The 14,775-nt window shown below is 58.7% G+C and overlaps 1 protein-coding gene across 3 annotated transcripts in view; it reads left to right on the top strand.

Annotated features, from left to right (window-relative positions):
• CASKIN2 (CASK interacting protein 2) overlaps positions 1–14,775 on the top strand; it is a 33,429-nt gene that overhangs the window by 13,296 nt on the left and 5,358 nt on the right. The window contains exons 3-18 of one of the 3 annotated variants that reach the window (XM_074555105.1): positions 7,309–7,360; positions 9,308–9,405; positions 9,496–9,641; positions 9,780–9,875; positions 10,742–10,872; positions 11,114–11,222; positions 11,361–11,445; positions 11,706–11,800; positions 11,880–11,997; positions 12,279–12,461; positions 12,854–12,975; positions 13,415–13,490; positions 13,603–13,697; positions 13,915–14,025; positions 14,121–14,222; positions 14,437–14,575. In XM_074555105.1, the coding sequence (XP_074411206.1) occupies positions 7,309–7,360; positions 9,308–9,405; positions 9,496–9,641; positions 9,780–9,875; positions 10,742–10,872; positions 11,114–11,222; positions 11,361–11,445; positions 11,706–11,800; positions 11,880–11,997; positions 12,279–12,461; positions 12,854–12,975; positions 13,415–13,490; positions 13,603–13,697; positions 13,915–14,025; positions 14,121–14,222; positions 14,437–14,575 (1,758 nt within the window). Of the gene's footprint in view, positions 1–7,308; positions 7,361–9,307; positions 9,406–9,495; positions 9,642–9,779; positions 9,876–10,741; positions 10,873–11,113; positions 11,223–11,360; positions 11,446–11,475; positions 11,801–11,879; positions 11,998–12,278; positions 12,462–12,850; positions 12,976–13,414; positions 13,491–13,602; positions 13,698–13,914; positions 14,026–14,120; positions 14,223–14,436; positions 14,576–14,775 lie in introns of those variants that run through there. The other 2 variants (XM_074555103.1, XM_074555104.1) reach the window with 2 other exon arrangements.

Below are 14,775 nucleotides of genomic sequence, written 5' to 3'. Positions count from 1 at the left end.
AGAAAGCAACAGATTACACCGTGGGGTACCCTGGGAAGCAGCATCCCCCCACGCAGGGCTGCCGAGGTTGCTTTCCTGACCAGCAGGTCCCTCTGTGCCCACGCTCACACTGCTCCTCTCACCGTCCCCCCACATCCTGCTTCCCCTCTTTCTTCCTCCCATTGACCTGCTGCCGGTTGGATTATTTCTCCCCAGATGCTGCAATCTGCATTTTTCCCAGGTTGAATCTGCCTGGGTTTGTTCTCCTAATCTCTCTAAGTCCTTTTTGTGTTATTTTTGCCCTTGTCAATCTGCAGCACATCCACCACAGATTATGCTAATGCACCATTTACTGGGTATGGCATGAATGACAACACTGAGAGTGTCTGTAGGTGCAGCCCCTTCGCCAGGGTATCTGGGATAGCCCTTCCTTGGCTTGCAGGGAAGCAGCTGGACATGAGCTAAGGTGCATTGTTAATGAGCTGATGCTCTGCTGGTCCCATGTCCCATAGCCCAGGCGTGCCCGCTGCAGGTTCAGGCAGTGCTGGCACTTGGCCTGGGCCCCCAGCGCTATCGGCCCATCTCTTCCCGCTCAGGAGGCGTCCTGTCCTTTCGGAAGGATGGGGGAAATGGAAAAGGCTCCACCTCTTCCCTGGGCAAATACAGCTCCTCTGAGTTCATATCCTGGAGAGCGGAATAGCCAGGTCCCAGCAGGGACGGTGACTTCACCTCCCGGTAACGCATTTCCCCGGCCAGCTGGGAAAGGAGCCCCTGTATCTCTGAAGGAGCCGCCTGGCTTCTCCCACCCGAAGCCTTTCCCAGCTGTTTCCATCCTGGATGGGGCTGGGGGATGCAATTTCAGCTCTGTGGGGAAGGGGTGTTACCACTTCTCCCAGCCAGGGGAGCTGGGCTGGGCTGCATCGCTTTGGGGTAGGCAGCCACTACAAACACACAAATTATTGTAGAGAAGGGGAGCAAGCACCATCCATCTCACCACATCTGAAATCCTTCTGAAAGTCAGAGCAGGAGCATGTGTTTGGCTTTTGCAAGGGGTGAATCCAGCCCCAAAGGTTTCCTGTGATGCTCTTTTCCCTGCTTGGCATTTGTCCCCTCTGTCCCCTGTGGCCATCAAACCTTGGGGTCGAGAGCTGAGAGCTGCACCTTCTTCCCAGCTGTGTGGATGGAGACAGGGTTTCCGATTCTGCTTTTCCTTTCATTGTTCTGGGAGCCTTCACTTTGAACAAACTGCCTGTTTTTTCCTGCTTTGCTTGTGAGGGGAAGCAGCAGGGGGGAATTGGGGGTTTGGATGGGGGTCCTGGAGTAGCTGGGCTGAGGGTGCGTGATCAATATCTGTGCTGTGTGGGGATGCTGCCCAATGTCTCATCTGTTGGCAGCCTCTTAAAAAACCTTAGCAGTTTGATTTGCCCTGGAAAAAATATTCCCAGACTTCTCTAAAGAAGGAAAAAGGCTCCCAGTTGACTCCATGGTCCTGTTGCCCTATCCCTCTCTGTTTGTGGTGGGCCTCCAGCCCAGCCTAGGATGGAAGGCAGATCCCTGGACCTCTCGAACTCCTCTGCCATCACCCACCTTCACCATCATCCACCATCATATCTGAACATGCTGCAGGACAGTATTGCTTAAAGAAGGAGATGAGGAAGGAGGCCAAGCTGCCAGAGGAGACTCGAACATGCCATCAGCAGAGACAAGCTGGTGACAGGAACAGCTTGTGCTCTGTGTGGCTGTAAGCCCTAAGATTTGGGGCTCTAGACAGGGGTAAATGGTGACTTTTGTTGAGGTTAGAAATGAGCATTAGGTGCAGGGATACTCACAGCACTGGGGTGCTGTATCCAGTCTCAGGATGCTGTGAGAAGCTGCCCAGAGCTCAGCTCCTGGAAGGTTATTGCATTTGCTGGGATTATTCCAGGCTGCTGAAACCAGGAGCAGGGCTTGGTGTGACAGCCATCCTGCAGCCTGTGCAGTGTCAGAGCAGGCAGGGTCTACTCCAGGGTTTGGTAGGTTTCTCAAGGGGTGAAAATGCCAATTACTCTTGAGGAGTTACCGGATGTTGGTGTTGGGACAGTAAGGGGCTCCCAGCTGCTCTCATGTCAATGCCATTTGCCCTGTGCTGATGGGATTGCACCTCCTTGATTGCAGCCTCCCCATCCCTGCCAGTTAACCCAGTGGCTTTGCCCCAGTCACACCAACCCCATAGTGCCTGGCTTGGCAAGGGGCCTGTTTGTCAGCGTTGGTGGGGAGACCATCCTTAGTGATGCTGCAGAGCCTCAAACCTGGCACAGGCTCTTTGTGGGCAGGAAGGCACCCCTGGCCTTTGGAAACCTGTGGCATTGGGACAGCCATGGCATTTGGGCACAGGGATGGGTGCTCAGCCAGGTTTCCCAGGCAGCAGCACCTTGGCAGCCAAATTCACCAACCATCCCCACAGGGGAATTAGGGGAGCCCCTGTCTGGGGAGCCAGGCACAGCACTGGGCTCAGTGTTTGGGGTGCAGCTGGTGGCTGTAGTAGAGAGCTGGGGTCAGGAGCCCTTGGCTCTCACCCAGCCTCTGTTCGGAGCTGGCTGGGCAGCTTTGGTTGAGTTTCTTAACATCTCTGTGGCTAAACTCCTTCCCTATCGAGGTGGGTGAATCTTCTGAGCGTATTGGGAAACTGCTGCTGAAGCAGCCGGTCTGCCGGGAGGAGCCGCCTGTGGGTGGCCACAGCGGACGTGCCTGTGGACGGAGAGGTGACAGGGAAGGGTGATGCCTGCGGAAGAGGGATGGACATCACCTCTTTGGGTCTTGATTTTGGCCAAGATGGTGAGTCTGTCCTGAGCCCTGGCATGAACCCATCATGTGCCAAGGCAGGGCCACCCCGGGCCATCACAGGGCAGGTTGGGTGAAGCTGTCACCTCCTGCCACCTCCGCCTCCAGGTCCAGAGGCTGCCACCACCTTCAGAGACGGTTGCTGCTCTGCGGGATAGCAGCTGATTAGCTCATCCACCTGGTTTATTGGCTTACTGGTGACAGTCCCCAGGTGGATTTCATTTTCCCAAGAGGGTGTGTGCATGTATTTGGTTGTTCAATGCACACTGTCCCTCTCCTACCGCCCAGGGAAGCAGAATGGTGTTCCTGCAGTGCCCTTGCAGGGCTTTCCTGCATGCAGGGTACTCGTAGCAGGCAGTGTAGGGGTGCTCAGGACTGGATGTTCAGGGATGCTCATGGTACAGGGACACTCAGTGTTGATGCTGTGTCTGGCAGCACAGGGATGTTCATGACACTGGGATGCTCAGACCTGCAGCACAGGGAGGCTCATGACACAGGGGTACTTGCAGCCAGCAGTGTGGGGATGTGATTTCCCAGGACAAGGGGATGGGATGAGAGTCTGTGACACAGGACCAGCAGAGAAAGGGTTGTTTTTGTGGCAAGAAGGTGGATCTCCAGTTACGGATTTGTGTGTTGTCCTGAACAGCAACAAAGCCTTGCAAGTAGTGGAGCTCTGCTGTGGCTGCCCTGGCTGGACAAATCCGGCAGGGGGTCACAGCACTAAAACCTGCCTTGTCCTGTGTGAGAGCCAGGGCAGGAGCATCCAAAGGGCAGGACTCCACAGGATATTTGGGCATTTCCTTCCCCAGCCAAACCCAGGAGAGCACGTGTCACGGCTTCCCAAGGAGCGCTTTGGAGGGATTGTGTCGGTGTCCAAGAGCTCGGGGTGAAGCTCACGGCTGTCCCCGCAGGAACAGCTCTCTGCAGGAGGGCAGCGGGTGACTCAGGGTGCCCGGTCCGCTGGCACAGGGGTGCTGGGCTGGCCGAGGGCACGCCTGGCTCCACGCAGCCGGCACAGCCGGCGCCAGGCGAGTGCCTCGGGGGGATAAATACGGCTTTGTGCCGGGCCGGCTGCCAGCGCGGCGGGTGAGGTGCCCGCCCCGGCCGGCCGCTCCCCGGGTGCCCCCCGCACCCCGCGAGGAGCCCAGCCCAGCCCGGCATGCCCGCCATGGGAGGGCGGCCCGCGGGGAAACCGAGGCACAGGCGAAGGAGGCTGCTTGGGAATGCGCCATGCGGGGCTGTGCCTCAGTGGGGACCCAGAGGCCAAGGGCCGGGGCCAGGCCGTGCCAGGGCTGAGGGTCCCGGCCCCGTTTGGTGCTGGGCGGCCGCGCTGCCTTCGCCACGGCCGGCGGCCGGCCCGACATTTGTAAGCAATTTGCCGGAGCGTTCCGGAGGTGCTTCCCGCTGCCGCTTGGCAGCCAGACGCCGCACAGAAGCTCTTCAGCTCCCTCGAGGCCTCGTCAGGCCCGGCCCTGCGCTGCGGAGCCTCCTCCTGCCCGGGCAGGCGCCGGGGCAGAGCGGGCGGGGACCCCTCACGGGGTCGTGCTGGGGGGCAGGGCCGGGCGGGGGGAAGCCGCGGCTGGAGTTAACCCTTGGGGTGCACCAAGCTGAGTTTTATCCCTGGAAATAAATAACCCCTTCAGGGTGCCTTGTATTTCAGCGCTGGGCCCGTGTTCTGGGCTCATTCTCCCGGGCTATGAGCATGCTCTGGTGAGGAATGGGGGTTGCGGATGAGGCCTGAGAGTGCCCCTGCCCCAGTGATGATGTGGCTGGGAAGGATCTGGCCACGCCATCCCAATGCTGTAACTGCATTAACCCTGCAGCCCTTTCCCAGCCCAGCTCTGCAGCCCCCTGCCAAAGCTGAACAGGCCAGACTGGGAGGGCTGCGGGATTGGGAACAGCTTGGCCCAGCCTCTGCTGAGCTCCAGAACATCTGTGTGGAAAAGGATGGGTAGCCTGGGCACCAACGAGGAGAGAAGGGGCTGAAGAAATGGGGAATACCTGGGGAATTGGTCAGAAGGAGCACATGGATGGAATGAGGAGGGGGAATGCAGGGAAATGTCCCATCAGCTGCCTTCCTGTCACCAGGTCCCTGGAGTTTGAGGCTGTGCAGCAGGATGGCGTTGGTGGAGGGGTCCCAGCTGCTTGGCTGTGCTCTGCTTCCCCTCCATCCCTCTTTTTCTCCTTTCCCATGCCTTTATGCTGGGGTGTCAAGACATTTTCCCACCCACACTTCACCTACCAGCCTTGCTGCAAACCCTCCAGCTCTCCAAGCAGTGATTTACCCACCTGCAAACCAGGGGTGCTTTCCCTCTCTGCCCAAGGTGGATCCAAGCATTTAGGAAGACCCCCAAAGGGAATGCTGCTCCTGGCTCTGCTATTGGTGGCCTGCAGCTTTCTCAGCCACCCACACCGTGTCCATGTGCTGCTGCCCTGTGTCCTGGCCTGGCTGGGCTGCGGGAGTAGGGAACGAATTTGAGGAATGTTGCTCAGGGAGATGTGGATGCTGCCAGCTGCCTGGGACACCCACCGTGTCCTGGGACATCCCAGCCCTGCTTAGTGGACTGGCCAGCTCAGTCCCCTTGAAGGTGGGGTTAGGGATAGGATATTTGGGTGAACTCCCCTTCTTCAAACAGTGGGCATTGCTCAACTCCAGGACCAGCCCCCAGGGGCTGTGGGATGTTTTTGCCTCTTTTGGAGGTGTTGGTGCTCATTGGGCATCTCCATCCAGCCATGTCCTTTCCCAGCATTGCACTCCCAGTGGTCATCATGGAGGGTCTGCCCCTCCTGCCCTGAGTAAGGACCCCTCTTCCCCCTCTTCTTTCTCCTCCCCTTCCTGACCCTTTTCCAGTGGCAGTTTTCAGCTGCAGATGGTGGGAGCAATCACAGTGGTTACGGTTCTCTAGGACTCGGATCAGAAGTGGCCAATTTACAAGTGAAATGTTATTTTTTCCTGGCTGCTGAGGTCAAGGGAAGCGACTTGTCCTTGATGAAGACCCCAGATCCTGAGCTCTTGGGGCTGAGAGGGGGAAGTGGGAGCTCTGCTGAGTGATGCCTTTGGGAGCCAGTTCCTTTGGGAAAGTCTGTTGGGTTGGTGGCTGAGGCTCAAAGACAAACAGTCCCTGGAAGAGGTAATTAGGGTGATCCTGTCCCGATCCCCTCAGCTGTGGTGAGGAGTCACGAGTCCTTCACCAGCAGCCACTCCAAGCTCATTTTGTGTTAATTAGGCTGTTTACAAAACACTGTAAATTGCAGTAATGAACACCCCAGTCCTTGGTTTCCTTTAATTATCCATTTGCATGATGAATGAGCCAGCCCCCCTTCAGCTCTTCTTTTCCAGCAGAGGGGTCACACAGCCCAGTATGGCTTAAGGGATCTGCCATGCAAGGCGGGCAGAGACCTTGGGAGAGAAGGAGAAGAGAAGGGAATTGCGGAGGAGAAGGAGAGGAAGGAAAAGGAGAAGGATCTTCAGCCCCAGAGATCTACCTGGCTGCGAGGAAGGGGCTCCTTCCCCAGGACCCCCCCACAGCCAAGTGGGGTTTGAGCAGCTGTTTCACCCCAGGCTCAGAGCCTGGGACTCAGATTTGATTTTCTGTAGGAAAAAGCACAGAAATCATTCAAAGCATTTAATCCTCCCTGGCTCAGTGCTGGGGCTGCCTGGAAAGGCAGAGGAGGAGTGGTGGTATTTCTTGGCCCCCACATACCTTCCCCTTTCTTTCCCTTTTGACTTAGCGGGTGAATTCCAGAGATGTTAATCCGCTCTCAGCCCCTCGGTGAAGAATAAAATGTCCTCTCTGTGTGGGAGGAAGGAATCCATTGGAATTAATTGTGGGAAGGGGCAGGGAGCTGGGGGTGCACTGGGGGTGCGTGTGAGGCTGTGCTGAGGGTGGGCTGAGCATCCTCTGCTGCCCAGTGGTCCCTGAAGGAGCAGGAGATATGGGCAGAGGGGTAGGGATAGCCAAGGTGGCACAATCCTTGGGTGTCTGAAGGGGAGGGAGGGCTGGCCAGGGGAATGGGGATGTCCAAGGTAGCACAATCCTTGCATTCACAGCTGAAAGCTCCGGCCTCTGCCCTGGCCATAAAAATGCCAGCCATGTGGTCTGTGGGCCAGGCCTCAGTGGCAGTGGCGGGCACAGGGAGCGAGTGGGGGTAAAATGGCCCCACTCAGCAGTTTTGGTGTGTCCGTGCCTATAAAGGGAAGGGAAGCACTCGCTGTCCTGCCAAGCCAGGGTGGCAGGAGCTGCGGGGTCTGACCCATCCCGGGGGCACACATGGATAGGGCAGGAGAGATGGAGGGAGGAAAGGTCTAAGCTGGAGCTGGGTCAGCCCACTGAGGGTCCGTGGAGGTGAAAGTGGAGGCAGAGGAGAGTAGAGGAGAGACCCCCGGGATGGGCCAGGCGCTGTTCTGTGCGCTGGGAGGTGGGTCTGGTGTGGGATGGGGTTCATGGGGGGGCCTGGGGGCCTGCAGGCTCTGCCTCCTGCCCTGACCTTCACCTCTTGTCTCTGCAGAGCTCCTGGGATCTGCCAAGCGCCTGAACGTGAACTACCAGGATGCAGACGGGTGAGTGCTCCCCTGGAGGGTGCTGGGTGCTGCTGCCAGCCCGGGGGCTCCTCTCCCTGCTGTCCACTCAGTCCTGCAGCTCAGGGTGTCACACAGCTTTCCAGGGGAGCTGGGGAACACATCAACATCCCAGAACCAGGGAAGCCCTGCACAGGCAGAGCCAGTGCCTGCCTGGATCTCAGCTGAGGGCAGTGCTCAGTCCCTCCTGAAAACCCTTCATAAATCCCTTCTATGTGCCCCTCTGTGGGGATGGGGTTGGATAGGGATGGCAGCGTGTCCAGCCAGTGCCCTGTGTCCCCCTGGTTGAAGCCCAGAGGAGCACCCAGCTGGCCTCAGTGCCTGCACGTGCTCATGCCTCTGTTTAATATCCCAAAAGCAAAATCCCATTGTTTTGGGGGGAGTTGGAGAAAGAAAATATGAGGTTGCCCAGTGACCACAGCATATTTGTGTAGCTCATCACTTCCAAAATCCAAGTACTTAATAAACTGGGTACTGAGAGTTAAAGAAACCACAAAGGCTCATAAAATAAATAAGCATATTATTATTATTGAATTAACTCTGACCTGTCAGTCATTAGCATTGTTTTTATGTGCTGTTGTTGTACCTAATTTCTACATGTTTTCTTTTGGAGGGCTCTGTAGGAAGAGGTGTCCATGATGAGTCCTAACAGGCCAGTGGGGGGTTGGGAACGTGCAGGATGGCTCCGTCTTAAAATAATACTGTGCAGATGGAGCTTAATAGAAAAAGAATTTAATAATAGAAGCAATGATCTGATTCTGATAGGGCACAGGGTTTGTGCTTGGGCAACTCCAGGAGGCTGATGGTGGGAACTGGGGTAAAGGATCTGTTCCCTGCCCAAGGGACACGGGCAGGGTGTTGGGTTTCGCTGGGGCACAGGAAGGGGATGATGGGGAGGTGAGACATGAGCATGGGGAGGGCAGTGTGTGTTCTGGGAGAGCCAAGGTGCTGGTGATGTCCTTGGCATCACCTTGCTCAGGGCTTGGAGAGGATGGGGTGGGCAAGTGTGGGTTTGTGCAGCCACCCCAGGGCAGAGTGAGACCCCACAGAGATGGGGCAGGGGGATTTTGTACTCCCCCCACATCCACACTTTGAGGCAGAGGTTTTGCTGTGGCTCAGGACATGGTGTGTGTACTGGAGAAAGGAGCAGCCCTCTCTCCTGGGGTTAGTGTCCCTCCTGCAATGCTGAGACTTGCACAGGGATCTGGGGATGCAGATCATGAGGAGAGCCATGCTGGACGAGCTGAGTCCCTGGCACTGGGTTTGGACACTGCAGAGCCCATTGGAGCCCCAGGCTGGTGCTGTCAGGAGCCCCCCATGTCCCTTGGAGTGGCTCACGGGCTAATCCCCGGTGGCACAGGGAGCCCTCTCTTGGCCTTGGCCCTTCACGTGACGGCTCAGGGGAGTGCCAGGCAGACAGGCCCCTTTCACAGCCCCAAGACACTGGGCTCTTTCATTACCGGCGGCCTCCCACGCTCTGCCATGGGCTCCTGGCAGCCCTGCTGGCATGGGGAGGGGGCAGCTGGCAGAGGGGGCAGGAGTGGCCACAAGGCTGATGTGTTTGCAGGATGCTGTGGGCAGCGTTGTGGCTGCCTGGCTGCCCCATGGAGAGGGGAGGTGCATCTCTCTCCATCCTGCCTGTTTCCCCCAACAGAGGGCCTGGGGTGAGGGACTCCTCTCGCTGGGGTTTCCCAAGGTACACAGTGTGCCTGCATCCCTCACTGAGCCCTGGGGCACAGGCAGCTTGGAGGGATTCATCAATGTTTTGCTATGGGGAATCTGAGGCACTGGGAGTGGCGAATCTGGGAGGATGTCACCATGAACAGCCAGTGACAATCCCAGCCCTCAGCCCGTGTCCCTGCGCAGGGGGTGCTGTGAGGACAGCACAGTGGGGCTGGGGGCCGGGCTGAGCCCTTCCTTGTGCCACAGGTTCTCAGCGCTGCACCACGCAGCCCTGGGCGGCAGCCTGGACCTCATCTCACTGCTGCTGGAGGCGCAGGCCACCGTGGACATCAAGGACAGCAACGGTAAGGGGTGACCCCGGGCACGGCCCCCGGCCCAGCCCCCTGTGCCCGCCGGGGGCCGTGTCCAGCCCTGCTGAGCCGCGCTGCCCACAGGGATGCGGCCCCTGCACTATGCGGCGTGGCAGGGCCGCCTGGAGCCCGTGCGGCTGCTGCTCCGCGCCGCCGCCTCCGTCAACATGGCCTCGCTGGACGGGCAGATCCCGCTGCACCTCTCGGCGCAGTACGGCCACTACGAGGTGGTGAGTGAGAGCCCAGAGCCACCGTGTGCCCTCCGTAGGGCTCTCTGGGGTGCTGGCTGGGGGCAGACCCCGCCGTGCCGGGTGGGAGGGAGGCTGCAGGGGGATGCTGAGCCCCTGCACCGCGTTGCTCCCCTGCAGTCGGAGATGCTGCTCCAGCACCAGTCCAACCCGTGCCTCATCAACAAGGCGAAGAAAACCCCGCTGGACTTGGCCTGCGAGTTCGGGAGGCTGAAGGTGAGTGCTGTGGGCTCTGCCCTGCACCAAGGGCTTCTCCAGGGGCTGCTATGGAGCCCACTGGCTCCTCTGGGAGCAAAGCACGGGGTCTGGCCACAGCTGCTCTCCCTCCACCATGAGACTCAGAGCCTGGCAGACAGCAGCTGCCTCCTCCCGTGGCCAGACACAGCCTGACCCTGAACCTGGGAGCTGTGGGTTTTGCCCCTGACCTCACAGCAGGACAGTGTTAGACTGGGAGTGAAGCCAGGAGTTGTTGCTCCTGGTTCTCCACAGCCTTCCCCCACCCACCCCAGCTTTGCTCACAGTTAAGCATGGATAGGCTGAGCTGGCTAATCCCAGCAAGCTCTGAGCATCCAGCCCTGCTCCAGGTCCCCAGCACAGTTCCTGGGGACAGGGCCACACTGTGCTCTGTGAGACCCTGGCCCTGCCAGCACCATTGGTTTGGGATGGAGCACAGCCAGCCAGACTGTTCTGTGCCCCACTCGGAGGGGACCAGGGGGATATTTCCATTTTTGGAGTATCTATAATGTCTGCAGCTATAAACAGGGCAGTAAAAATAACTGCTCTGTGCCTCTGGGTTGCCCTGAGATGCTGAGAGTCGCTCTGGGCTGGAGAGACTGGAGGTTTTTAGGGCTTGGTCTGAAAAGCCTGATTATGGGAAGACTATTTCTGGCTGTTGTGACCTTTTGCAGCCCCTCACGACAGTGTGGCCATGCCAAGCACTGTCCAGCTCCAGCCAAGCCTGGGGCTGTGGATGGAAGGGAGTGGCAGGATGGGCAGTGGCGGGCTGGCCCCAAGGATGAGCCCTCAGTGGGAAGCTGCAGGTGGGGGTACCTGCACCCCATTGCTTACAGTGTCTCATGCAGGTGGCCCAGCTGCTGCTGAACAGCCATCTGTGTGTCGCCCTGCTGGAGGGACAATCCAAGGATGCCACTGACCCCAACTACACCACTCCGCTACATCTGGCAGCCAAGAACGGGCACAAGGAGATCATCAGGTAATTCCCTGCTTTATTCTGGAAAAACCCATCATGGCTTCAGTCTCACTTCCTCCCAAACACACCTTCCTCCTGCAGGCTTCAGCCCCTCATCCCCAAAGCAAGTGCAAGGTGTTGTCCATTTCCTGCCGTAAAGCAGCCAAGTGCCTGGTCCTGATGTCCTCTCCTCTTCTTGCTCTTGCTTTCTGCCTCTGCCCTCCCTGGACTCCTCTCTTTCATGCCTCTCCCTCCTTCCTACCAGGCAGCTGCTGAAGGCTGGGATTGAGATCAACAAGCAGACAAAGACAGGCACAGCCCTGCATGAGGCCGCACTCTACGGCAAAACAGAGGTGGTGCGGCTCCTGCTGGAGGTGAGCACGGTGGGGATGGGGTTGGGGACAGCCCCTGGGGGTCACTGTCACTCAACACCCTTTCCCCTCAGTCCCTTGCCTCCCTTGAGTCCGGTGGCAGACAGGGAGCTGGCCTTGACCATGTCCTCTCCTGGGCAGGGTGGAGTTGATGTGAACATCCGGAACACCTACAACCAGACAGCACTGGACATTGTCAACCAGTTCACCACCTCCACTGAGAGGGGTTTCTTCCCTCTGAGACCTGCCTGGGCTCCCAGTGCTCCTCCTGAACAGCCTAAATCAGTGCCAGCATCCCAGTCCCCCTCTCACATGTGCCCCTATCCTATGTGTGGGGCAGTGTCTGGGGATTGAGGCCTTTCTGCAATATTAACGTTTTCTTCTCTCCTCTTCTTGCTCTTGCTTTCTCCTTCTGCCCTCCCTGGACTCCTCTCTTTCCTCCCTATGCTATGGCATCTCCTTTCTTCCTCTGTCCCTTGCCTTCAGAGGCATCAGGAATCCTGAAGGTCCGAGCTTTGAAGGATTTTTGGAACCTCCATGACCCAACTGCTCTCAACGTCCGAGCAGGAGATGTCATCACGGTGAGGCTGCTCTCTGCTCCCCATCCCCCTGCCCCACCATGCCCTGGGTACCAGCCCCATCCCTCTTGTCCCATGGCAGGTCCTGGAGCAGCACCCAGATGGCCGATGGAAGGGGCACATCCACGACGCTCAGAAAGGCACCGACCGGGTCGGGTACTTCCCCCCCTCCATTGCTGAAGTCATCAGCAAGAGGACAGGTCAGTGGCCATCCTGACCTCCATTGCTGAAGTCATCAGCAAGAGGACAGGTCAGTGGCCATCCTGAGCATGCTGGGGACAGTCCCCTGTGCAAAACCTTCCCAGCCTTCCCAGCACCTCCTGTCAGACAGGCCCTGCAGCCCTGCCTAGCTAGGGGGGAAGGGAAGGCTCAGGGGTTGTCACCATGGTTGGAACACTCCTTTGGGGGTTGTGCTCAGTTCTCCCCCTGTCCCTGCCTCCTGCATGAGCTCTGACCACGTGTGTTTTGTCTTTGAACGCAGGCATGGTTGTGCCCCGCGTGGCACCCGCGCAGCAGCGCCAGGGTCCCCCCGGGGCCCTGCCAGCTCCCCCTGGGGGGCTGCAGCACCTCCCTGATGAGTGTCCACACCCGGCAGCCCCGAGCGGCCCAGCGGCCTTTGGTCACCTCACCCTAAGCCGGACGGCCCCAGGCCCTGACAGCTCAGGTCAGGGGGCACCTGGGGAGGGAGAGGGACTGGGGACCTTCCCCTGTTCCCAGCCCTGCCTGGCCAGGGGCACAGGGGGAGACTCTCCTTCCACCTCTCCATGGGGAAGCAGCCAGATGAAAGGGAGCAGATGTAGGAAAAGGGAGTTTTGGGGAGCCCTTAGAGCAGCCCCTTCTCTCCCTGTGTCTCAGCCCTCTGTGTGTCTCTTGCCACCCGGGTCACCCTGTCTGTGTCGTGCATGCTGGGAGGTGGGAGGGAACTGACGCATTGTCTGTGGCTGGAGGATCTTTGGGAGATCAGTGGCATCAGTGTGTTGGCACTGGGTCCCTGCTGGGCACCGCAGTGCCCTGTGTCTGGGGAGCTGCTGACGGGCTCCGTGCTTGCCGCAGCAGCAGGAGACAGGAACAGCGTGGGCAGCGAGGGCAGCATCGGCAGCATCCGCAGCGCCGGCAGCGGCCAGAGCACCGAGGGCACCAATGGGCAGAGCACCAGCATCCTCATCGAGAATGCCAGGGTAGGCACCAGCCCCTGCTCCCCTGCGCTGCTTCCCTGTGCTGGCTCAGGCTGGAGATAGAGCCCCATCCCCTTCCATGCCCCCTCCTAGCAAAGGAGGGCCTGCTGGAGTTGAGTATCCTACACCAAACACCTACCAGCAGGGAGATGCTCCTGGGGACACCCTAGTTGTTCCCCAAAGCACAGCTGGCCTTTTTGAGTGGAGCTGGAGGCTGTGGTTGGCATCACACAGCATCTCCATCATATGCTGTGTCACCTGAGAGAATAACAAAAGGCCCTGAGCCAAATCCTGCCCAGATCTTTTGCTGGGAGCCAGCCTGTTGCAGGGTGAAGCTGTGACCAGCAGCCCAGCATGGGGACCACCTCTCTGCTCCTGAGGGTGTGACAAAGCTGGTCTCTGGAGTTGGGTCCTCCCTCCACTCACTCCTCCTCTCCCTCAGCCTCTGCCCTCCACCGGTGACAACCTCCAGCAACACCTTTTGGGATCAGAGCCACACAATGGGACCTCCCCAGCAGGTGAGGGCTGTCACAACTCCATGGGGCCTTGGGGACAGCTGTCCCCACAGCCCTAGGGGCTGCTCACTGTTCAAGTCCCCCTGTGACAGTTCTCCTCTCTCCTTTCTGCCAGGGCCACAGGGCCTCCAGACCCCAGGCAGCTGCCCCCCTGGAGACAGGGTCTTCTCCCACCAGTTCTTGCGTCCTGAGCAGCTCCTCGAGGGGAAGGTAACTGGAACAACTGGGGAATGGTGTGCTAGGTGAGAGGGCCGTGTTTGGGGCACTCAGCCCAGCTCTTATTGCACCAGGGACACGGGAAACTGGGTCTTCAGGACACAAGTGGGTCTTTCCAGGGAGATCCTGTCATCTTGCCTGGAGCAGTCAGGTTTTTCCAGCCCCTGCAGCCACCAGTCATGGGCTGTTCTGTGTCCCATCCTCTCCCCAGGATGCAGAAGCCATTTACAACTGGCTCCGTGAGTTCCAGCTGGAATCATACACTCTCAACTTCATCAACGCTGGCTACGATGTCCCCACCATCAGCCGCATGACCCCGGAGGTGAGGCAGGTCCTTCCCCACCCAGAGCTGCCAGCTGTGGGTGCTCCCTGCCCCCAGCTCCACTGCTGACCACGGCCCCACTCTGCTCCCCTTAGGATCTGACAGCCATCGGTGTGACCAAACCAGGCCACAGGAAAAAGATCTCTACAGAAATTGGGCAGCTCAGCATTGCTGAGTGGCTGCCCAACTACATCCCGGTGAGTCCCTGGCACTGGGGCTTTGGTCACCCCCTTCTTGAGAGCGCTGTGACCCCAGGATAGGATAGGACAGGATGGGGTCTGTAAGTGAATAGCTTTGACTGTGTTAAAGGAGTCAGAGACACCCTAAAAACAGTCTCCTGGGCAGGGAGGGGATACTGAAAGTGCTGCCCATTCCTCAGTGCTCATGGCAGTGGCTCTGTGCTCTTTCCAGGCTGACCTGATGGACTGGCTCAGTGCCATTGGGTTGCCCCAGTACCACAAAAAGCTGGTGAACAACGGCTACGATTCCATCACCATAGTGACAGACCTGACATGGGAAGACCTGCAAGAGATTGGCATCAACAAGCTGGGTGAGTCCCTCCTGCCATGCTGGAGTGGCCCAGGGCAGCCACGTTTCCCACCCAGGTCCCCACACCCTGTTCTGCCTCAGGCTGGGAGGTGCAGGCATGTCCTGAGCACCGGAAAGGGCAGTTCCTGGCTGTCCCTAAGAACTCTCCTTGGCCAGCTGGAGCTGGGCCCAGCTAGGCAGATGCCAGCAGTAGTTTGTCTC

This window comes from Zonotrichia albicollis, chromosome 19 (genome assembly GCF_047830755.1).
Source record: "Zonotrichia albicollis isolate bZonAlb1 chromosome 19, bZonAlb1.hap1, whole genome shotgun sequence".
Lineage (NCBI taxonomy): Eukaryota > Metazoa > Chordata > Aves > Passeriformes > Passerellidae > Zonotrichia > Zonotrichia albicollis.
Note: the sequence above shows the minus strand (reverse complement) of the source record. Positions and strands in the feature narration are given on the sequence as shown.